Genomic DNA, 9972 nt, shown 5'->3' with positions numbered 1-9972 from the left:
CCCCTGAGTCCCCCAAACCCCCTTTCCTGCCCCACAGCATGGATGCACCACATTCTGCCCTATAACTCCTAAGAGCAGGGGCCATGTTACTCACCACAATTTCCCTCACCTCCACTTCGGTGCTGGGCTTGTGACTGGTACTCAATGAGTACATATGGCATGAATTAAGGCAAGAAGGCAGTTGTGCCCCTGCCCCTTAATGGCCTAAATACAGATGGCCACAGAGTAGTGGTCCACAGCCCAATGAAGGCCAACATCCTTCTAGATGCTCCTTCTTCTCTAGAATATTCCAGTTGGCTGTGTAACCAGGGAAAGCCATGGATAATACTCCTGCTGGTCAGCCCAGCCCAGCCTGGCTCATTCTGGAGATGGGCAGCATGTGTTTCTGTAGAGATGAGGGTCACCACGGCAGGGCCTTCGCTTGTTCCTGACAGAACCCCCTTGCCATGGGATGGGATATCCCTTAGGGCGGCAGAGCAAGAGTACTGGGTAGAACAGCCAAGCCTGGTTGCATGCAGAAGTTAGAAACACGACACTTGAACAGATGCCTAGGGGTGGATCTTCTCTGATCTTATTTAAGAACATAAGGGATTGAGTGGGCCCCTCTCTGGCAGCCATGTTTATCATCACATCACATGGTCTCTGGCTGGGACTGATCAAAGGGGCGTCTCCCTGACCCCAGCCTGGTCAGTGAACTATCCTTCTGTTAAATATTTAAGAATGCAAGATTGTAAGTCTTCACTGGTAGAACTGTAACATTAAATACTACTCCAGGTTGTGGAGGTGGCCATATTCTGTCTAGCCCAGACTGGAGGAAGGCTTCTGTAATGGGGACAGGGGTGGGGGAGGAGATGGAATGAACACGGAAGTGAGAAGCAGAGAGATGGGAGAGATGGTCCCCGTGGGCTTGTAGTTTTGGACTTCAGCCCACCGTGAGAACTTGCTTTTCTATCTTGGCTTCTGAAGCTGGTCCTTCTAATGCTACAGTATCTCCCCACCCCACTTAAGGCTTAAACCAGATCAAATTGGTACCTTCACTGCATGCAGAGTCTTAACTAAGATAGGTTCACTTAGAAATTAACTACTGACAGCTAGATGTGGTGGCTCATGTCTATAATCCCAACACTTTGGGAGGCCAAAATGGGAGGCCAGGAGTTGAGATCAGCCTGGGCAACATAGCAAGAGCTCGTCTCTACAAAAAATAAAAATAAAAATAAAAAAATTAGCCAGGTGTGGTGGCTCCTGCCTGAGTCCAGTAGGTCGAGCCTGTGGTGAGCCATGATCATGCCACCACACTCCAGCCTAGGCTGGAGTGAGACTCCAAATTGAAAAAAATTTTTTTTAAAAGAAAGAAATTGTTATTGATATTGGAGTCTTCATATCAACTCCCACATCAGTTGGGAGAATTTTGAAAAATATAAAACACTTCATGCCCATTTGAAGATTTACAAAATGTGCAACACTGAAAATTTTTTTTTTTTAAATTATTGTAAAGATGTGGGGTCCAATTCAGGGAAAATCATTTTAATGATTCAGATTTTATAGTTAAGAGCCAATGTGGAGGTGTTAAAATGTCAGTTACTTAGCAGGTAATTAGAAGGTGTCTGTTTAGGGGGGAAATACTAACTTGCATCCCAGTAGAGTCACTGCCTCCCTTTGAATAACTCCTGGGCACAGCACTGATGGACAAGGGACGCTGTCCTGGGGAGACAGGAAGGACACTCTTAACACTCCTGCTTCCTCCTCACATCCAAAACCAGGATCCAAACACGCCATCCCTGACCTCAGCCTCCTGTTCTCCAACTGGACTTTCTGAGGGCTACCTGTGCGGTTCTTCAGCCTTGTCCAACTCTCCACTGACCCCCACCCTTTTGTCCATCTTGCAGTCCTTCCTGTCTTCACTTCCCTGTTTCTCCAGGTTAGATTCCACCAGCCACCATTATGATTACTTGCCTGGAAACCCCTCAACTCTCCTGTCATTGTCCACTAAACCTGGAAGAACCCTCTTCTCCACATCTGCTCCTGGGCAGCTGAGCCCTGCTGGAGGGAGGCACGCAGCTGAGTAACTCAGTTGTCCCATGTGTCCATTAACCTCACACGGGCTCTCGACACACCCAGCAATGTCGCCGCTACAGTTTTTCAAGTCAGTCCGCTTTCTCACCTCTACTTCATACCTCTCTCATCTCCTCAGTCCTGTCTTCTTCCCTCACTCCCCACGGCTGCTGATGACCCTATCTCAGACTTTTTTTTTAGAAGACGGAGACCATGTGATAGGAACTTCAAGACCTATCTCCATCCATTCCCACAGTCCTCTTCCCTCCTGATATTACATAGGAAGCCTCGGTCCATCCCATCAAAGATCAATCCCATCCTCTTGCTTCGCCTGTACCCCAACCCTTCCAGTACTCCAGAATACTCTCATACTCCAAATAGTTCTTAAATCCACCCAATTTTTACTGTTTACTAGCACCACTCCAGGCTAAGCCATCGTGACCTGCTGCCTTCTAGTTGGTTCCCTGCTTCTGCTCTGCTCCCATTCATCCTCCACCCCCAGCTAGAGAGGTCTTCTCAGTTCCCATGGTGAGGTGAAGAGCCCATGAAGACCCTCCTCATTTTCTTTTATGCTTTGACCTAGAATTGATACCCATGGTTGCATTGGGTCACATGTTCTAAAATCAAGGAGGCAGAGAAACAGTCTTGTGTGCCCAGACCTGACTGCCTGACTCCTCCACGTAAAACCTTCCACTAGCACTCCCTCCCTGGGTCCTGCAGGATTTGGTTCTGGTCCTCTCCCATGCCAGCATCCCCCTCACTAACCCCTCTCCTCCCCTACTGAGCACCTCAGCTTACCCTTCCCTCTCACATCCACCCATCCCCCAGCATGCAGGCAAAAGTCCACGTTGCAGAAGGTTTTCTTTGGAAGACATCACAAACTACCATCCCCAAGCTAAATGATAACCCCTCTTATCCTCTCACAGCATCCTGCCTTTTTCTGAAATAGCATTTATCATAATGGTTAATGATGTGTCTGGTTATTTGCTTAATATCTCTCTTTACTGCTTTTTAAAATCATTTTTAATTTTTTGTAGAAAAGAGGTCTCAGCTGGGCTTGGTGGCTTAGCCTGTAATCCCGCGCCTTTGGGAGGCTGAGGTGAGTGGATTGCTTGAGCCCATGGGTTCGAGACCCGCCTGGGCAGGTGAGACCTCATCTCTACAATAAATCAAAAAAATGATCCGGGCATGGTAGTGTGCGCCTGTAGTTCTAGCTACTTGGAAGGCTGAGGCGGAAGGATTGCCAGAGCCCAGCAGGTCGAGGCTGCAGTGGCCGGGAGTGGTCTGGGCGACAGAGTGAGACTCCAACTCAAAAAAAAAAAAAGAAAAGAAAAGAGGTCTCACTATGTGGCCCAGGTTGGTCTCAAACTCCTAGACTCAAGCAGTCTGCCTGCCCTGGGCCTCCCATAGTGCTGGGATTACAAGCTTGACCCATCATACCTGGCCTTCCCCCGACTTTATAAGCCCAGGAGGCCAGGAACATGACTCTTGGCTTACTACAGAATCCCTAGCACCTGCACAGAATCAGACACAAAGAACACGCCCACAATGTGCTGAATCAGTGACTGAGGGTTAATAAGCTTGAACTGAGATGTGGGATCCCAAGGCCCTGAAAGCTCATCATCTTGGCATTAGCTCTCAAGAGTCCCAGGACAGACACAGAGGACCACATATTGTATGAGCCCATTCATATGACATGCCTAGAAAAGGCAAATTAAAAAGACAGAAAGTAGATTGGTGGTTGCTTGGGGCCAGGGAGGGTATAATGGGTGGATTGAGGGGTGACAGCTGAAAGATCCAGGCTTTCTTTTTGAGGGGATGAGAATGTTCTTCAACTGATTGTGGTAATGGTCGCAAAATTCTGTGAATATTCTAAAAACCACTGATTTGTATGCTTTATCGGGTGAATTGTATGGTCTGTGGATTACATCGCAAAGAAACTATTACAAAACAAAAAGATGAGGGCTATTTGGCAGAGGGGAAAAAGAGGCTTCTAAGAGAAAAGATATCAGTTCTTCAGTTATAGTGTTCTTTGCTTTCCCTGATCTTTTATGCTCATGTCACAAAACCAGTCAACGTATTAGAGTTACAAACTGGAACTTCACAGTAACCTCAGAAAATAATAAACTGCTGATTTGCTTTTAAGTAGCCTTATGAAATTAGAGTCTAAACAAAGCAGGCATTTCATTTCATTATTTAACAACTCTAGGAAAAACAAAGTAATGCTGCTGTATAGTGTTTTGAATTGTTTTAGGTAAGTATTTGATCTGTTGATTCAATGCTGTGCGCATGTAGATAAAACAGTGTTGGCAGCAAAGCGAGTTAGTCATTCAGGGCCTAAAAGCAGTACTGGAAGGTTAACTAGGAGACAAACAATACAGTCTTGAACTTGCGTGGCATCCCAATAAATTTTAGAGCCTCCTAAGAGCCCAGATTAAAATCACTGCTCTCAGTGACAACAGTTACCTCCATTTGTTTCTCTTTTCTCACCCTTCCCATTGGCTGCCAATCTGATTGCTAAATACACTTTAAAAACAAATTTTGACCACAGAAAATTTTTTATCTGAGGTGAATGTCGTAAATAAGGGTAAAGGATAGAAAAAGGGCTCTAAATACCCAGGGTGACTAAACAGCTTCAGGAAGAGAGTTGTTTGGCATGTTCCATCAGGTTCCCACCGTCCATGTGATTACCACTCCCCAAAGAGGCAGGGTCTTCGGTGGAGGGTTTGTTCTTACCACATGCGTAGGTCACAGTGAGGTATTTTTTCACTCCTGGAAGGCAGGGGCTTCCGAAATGGTGATTGTTGACAACGATTTTGCATCTCTGCTTCCCATAGCACCTTCTGGATAGCACTTGTAACGCTGAGTAAGACAAGCAGTCTGAAAGGCAAGAAGCACCCAGAAGAACTTCACGTTGTATTCCACATGTGGCTACCCTGTAGCTTGAAGTATTCTCTGTATAAATACACTGAGCTGGATTTAAAATCAAATGAAGAGTGTCTCTGCTTATTTCATGTCTCATTAAAGCACCCAGGATGGGCAGAGCAGCTTCACGGTCCTGTCTTAAGAGTTTCTGAGCTTGGTTTAATGCTGTGCTGGCATCATCTTGAAATTCTGATACTTTTGAACAAGGGGCCTCAAATTTGCATTTTGCACTGGACCCCACAAATTATGTCACACAGGTGACAGGTGAAATATGAAGTGCATTGAATGAACATTCTTGACTCTTTTCTGACTCTTATCACTCTCTGTAATATTTTGGTTGTTTATATTGAGAATCCATCTCTGCTACATGAATATGAGCTCCAGGATGGACTATTTCTGTTTGGTTCATCACCTAATTCCCGTGCCTGGCCCACTGTAGAAGCCCAACAAGTACCTGATAAATGAATGAATGAAATAAATTAATTACTAAAAATTAAGGACATGTGTTTCAGCACCTTGGCACAATGCCACCCTAATTAGTAAACAGTAACCTAACACCTATGGAGGATGAGGCGCTGAGCTATGTACTGTAAGGAAAACCAGCAAGAAGAGCTGACCTTGCACTTGAAGGATGTGCAGAAGCACTGGAGAGACAAAACCCATATGTGAGAGCCTGTGTCTAAGAGTGGGGACAGTGAATGAGTGTCAGCAAGTAGTGCTCCAGACAAGAGGGGTGTGTCAGAGGCAGAGAGATGGCTGTGGGCGGGAGGGAGTGATCAAGATAGGCTTTACCCTTTCAATAAAATCCAGCACTCCTTGAAAAAAACCCTCGAACATCTAGGCATAGATGGGACATACCTCAAAATAGTAAGAACCATCTATGAGAAACCCACAGCCAACATACTGCAAAACAGACAGAAATCGGAACCATTTCCCCTGAAAACCAGAACAAGACAAAGAAGCCCACTCTCACCCCACCTGTTAACATAGTATTGACAGTTCTAGCTAGAGTAATCAGACAAGAGAAAGAAATCAGGGTATCCAAATAGGAAAAGAGGAAGTTAAGTTATCCCTCTTTGCAGACGACATGATTCTATAAAACCCAAGAGGATCTGTGAAAACCTCCTTGCACTAATGAAGGACTTTGGCAAAGTCTCAGGTTATAAAATAAATGTGTAAGAGACAGAAACCCAAATAAACAGAAACCCAAATAAAAAGCACAATCCCATTCACAATAACCACACATAAGAAAATGAAATGCCTGGGCAGCTTACCAACCGAAGAAGTGAAAGACCTTTACAACAAAAACTACAAAACACCGCTCAAAGAAATCAAAGATGACCCAAACAAATGGAAAAATATTCCATGCTCATGAATTGGAAGAATCAACATTGTTAAGATGTCCATCCTATCCAAGGAAATCTACAAATTTAATGCAATATCTATTAAATAACCAGCAGCATTCTTCTCAGACCTGGAAGCAACAATATAGGGATTCATGCAGAAACATAAATAACCACGAATAATGGAAACAATTCTCAGAAAAAAAAAACCCAAAAAGCAAAGTGGGAGGTATCTCACTCCCACACTTTAAACTTTATTATAAAGCTACAATAATCAAAACATCCTGGTATTGGCACAAGACAGGCGCATAGACCAAAGGAACAGGATAGAGATTCTGGAAGTAAAACTTCAATTTTTCAGCCAACTCATCTTCAACAAAGCCTCCACCTCTAACCACTGGGGAGAGGAGAACTTATTCAGTAAATGGTGCTGGAAAAACTAATTGACCACATGCAGAAGATTAAAACAAGACCCCTACCTATCACCACACACAAAAAGCAACTCTAAATGGATAAAAGACCTAAACATAAAACCTCAAACTATAAGAACCTTAGAAAATACAGGAGACACCCTTATGGAAATTGGAACTGGCAACCAATTCCTGATCAAAACCCCAAGTGCCCATGCCATAAGAAATAAGATAGACCAGTGGGACCTCATCAAACTGACAAGCTTCTGCAAAGCAAAAGAAACCAGCAAGAGAGCGGGGAGACAGCCTACAGACTGGGAAAAAATATTTGCCAACTATATATCTGACAAAGGCCTAACATCTAGGATCTACAAGGAACTCAAACATGCCAAAAACAAAACAAAACAAAACAAAAAACAGCACCATTACAAAGTAGGCAAAAGATATGAGTGGATACTTCTCAAAAGAAGACATACATGTAGCCAACAGATACATGAAAAAAATGCTCAGTCTCACTAGTATCGAAGAAATGCAAATTAAAACCACACTGAGATACCATGTAACTCCAGGCAGGATGGCCATCATCAATAACTCGAAAAACAACAGATGCCAGAGAGGATGTGGTGAAAAGGGAACACTTCTACACTGTGGGAGTGTAAGCTAGTACAACCTCTATGGAAAACAATTTGGCGATTCTAAAAGATCTAAAAATTGACCTTCCATATAACCCCACAATCCCATTGCTGGGAATATACTCAAGTCACCCTATGCAAAAGATATCTGCACACATGTTTATTGCAGCATTATTCACAATAGCAAAAACATGGAGCCAACCATGCTGCCCATCGAAAGAGGACTGGGTGAAAAAAATGTGGTACATATACATGATGGAATGTTATGCAGTCATAAAGAAGGACAAAATTATGAACTTTGCAGCAACTTAGATGAACTTAGAGTCTGTAATACTGAGCGATCTGTCACATAAACAAAGAACTGAGTACCACATGTTCTCACCCATAAGAGGACCTTGAACTATAATCATAATACTATAAGAAAGGGATTGGTAGCCGGGCACGGTGGCTCAACCTGTAATCCCACGCCTTTGGGAGGCTGAGGTGAGTGGATTGCCTGAGCCCGCGGGTTCGAGACCTGCCTGGGCAGCGAGACCTCATCTCCACAATAAATCAAAAATCAGCTGGGCATGGTAGTGCGCGCCTGAAGTTCCAGCTACTTGGAAGGCTGAGGCGGAACGATCGCCGGAGCCCAGCAGGTCGAGGTTGCGGTGGCTGGGAGCGGCCACTGCACTCCAGTCTGGGCGACAGAGTGCGACTCCAACTCAAAAAAAAAGAAAAAAAAGAAAGGGATTGGCAGTAGTTGGAAACTCTGGGCGGGGGTGGGGGCAGAGGGGTCGAGATTGGCAGTAGTAGGAAACTGCAAGAGGGGAGGGGTACACCTCATCAACAAGAGTACCTGCATAATGAACATTTGTATATATAACCCTGAATTGTACCCCACATCTTCAAAATAAAAAATTAAAACAAAATAGGCTTTACAGAGGAGAGCGGCTGGACCATGAAAGAAAAAGCAGGAATTGGGTAGAAGTGACAAGAGAAAATACAGAACATGAAGGCAGCATGCTAGGAGGGCGCCAGTCATGGGCTGAAAGGGAGACAGCTTTTGAAGGCTTAGTTAAAGGATTTGGACTTTATTCTGTGGGCACCAGGGAGCCTAAGGAGATGACCTGACACTATTGTCCTTTGGGGACCCTGTATAGGATACCCTAGGAGAGAAATGGAACTGAAGGCATGGAGAGCAGCTTGGAAGCAATTTTAAGAATACACATTGGGAAGAGTTAAGGGCTTGAAGAGCAGGGAACGGAGGGAAGAATTTGAGAGACTTTCCAAAGTTCCATTCATTTATGATAACTGCTGACATTATGCTGGTCACTGTTCTCAGCACTTGTTTGGTAACTGACTGAATGTTTCCGGCAACTCTGTAAGATAGGCTGTGACACACACACACACACACACACACACACACACACACACACACACACGCACTTTTGTGATTGAAGCAGATTCAGGGAGGTCCTACCCACCTACCCACCCTTACAGCTAGAAAATAGCAGAGCTTGCAAATCGACCTTGAAGTCCCACTGCCAAGGTCTCCAGTGAAGGGTGGGTAAGGGATCTGTCAAGGATGATTTCAGAACTTAAGCTGTAAGACTGGGAAAATAGTGGTACTGTTGGCAGTCATCAAGGAAGTCAGTAGGAGTAGGCAGTTTGGAGGACAAGATAATATATTCATTTAAAAAGTAACTGCTCTGCATTTGAGATGGGAGAGGACTTTCAAGGGAATGTGCTGATTTAGAGCTGCCCAAGGGTTCATGCCTGGAGAGCCTGAGGGCTGGTGCAGTGACAAAGGGTGGCTCAGGAAGCAGGGGTGGGGATTGAGGTGGGGGGAAGGGTGGAGGGTGGGGGGGAGATGACACACAGTGGCAGCAACCACAGTCACATAAAGTCTTTTATTTATCTATTTTTTAATTTGAGTTGGAGTCTCACTCTGTTGCCCAGGCTGGAGTGCAGTGGCACAATCATATCTCATTGCAGCCTCAACCTCCTGGGCTCAGGCAGTCCTTCTGCCTCAGCCTCCTGTATGGTTGGGACTACAGGTGTGCGCCATCACGCTATGCTAATTTTTTAATTTTTTGAAGACACAAGGTCTCACTATATTGTCCAGGCTGGTCTCAAACTCCTGGGCTCAGGCAATGCTCTTGCCTTGGTCTCCGTAAGTGCCGGGATGACAGGTGTGAGCCACTGTGCCTGGTCACCGTCACAGAAAGTCTTGTGCATGTCTCTTATAGATAACAAACTCCTAACGCTCTAACAACAAAAACCCCGCACTCCCTGCATCCTGGGACCTGGGACAGGGCCAGGATGGGGAGAAACACATAAGTAGAGGTAAGTTATTTATGAGATTCTAGTTCTTTGGGGTGAAATGCACAATATTATCCTGCTTTTACAATTTATATAAGTGTTTATGTATATTATTTGTGTACATCAAATATATTAAAGAACTTAAAAATAAAAATGGACTACTAAAGCCTTTTTTTCCAGGAAGGTTTTTCTCCCAGAAATCTCCAGAATTAAACAAAGACAGGAGATGCTGGAGACAAGGAATCAGATAATAATAATGAAAGGCACAGGGAACAGTCAGAAGGGCGTCTCCCGAGATGGCGCTAA

The 9972-nt window shown here is 44.7% G+C and overlaps 1 protein-coding gene across 1 annotated transcript in view; it reads right to left on the bottom strand.

The window, feature by feature from the left end:
* The window catches only part of EVA1C (eva-1 homolog C), a 97353-nt gene that overhangs the window by 15013 nt on the left and 72368 nt on the right, over window positions 1-9972 (bottom strand). Inside the window, exon 6 of the mRNA XM_021717762.1 lies at window positions 4789-4932. Within this exon, the coding sequence (XP_021573437.1) occupies window positions 4789-4932 (144 nt within the window). The remainder of the gene's footprint in view (window positions 1-4788; window positions 4933-9972) is intronic.

Source organism: Carlito syrichta, unplaced genomic scaffold (genome assembly GCF_000164805.1).
Source record: "Carlito syrichta isolate Samal-C Ts95f unplaced genomic scaffold, Tarsius_syrichta-2.0.1 Scaffold310961, whole genome shotgun sequence".
NCBI lineage: Eukaryota > Metazoa > Chordata > Mammalia > Primates > Tarsiidae > Carlito > Carlito syrichta.
The sequence above is the reverse complement of the archived record's forward strand: the minus strand, read 5'-3'. Positions and strand labels throughout refer to the sequence as shown.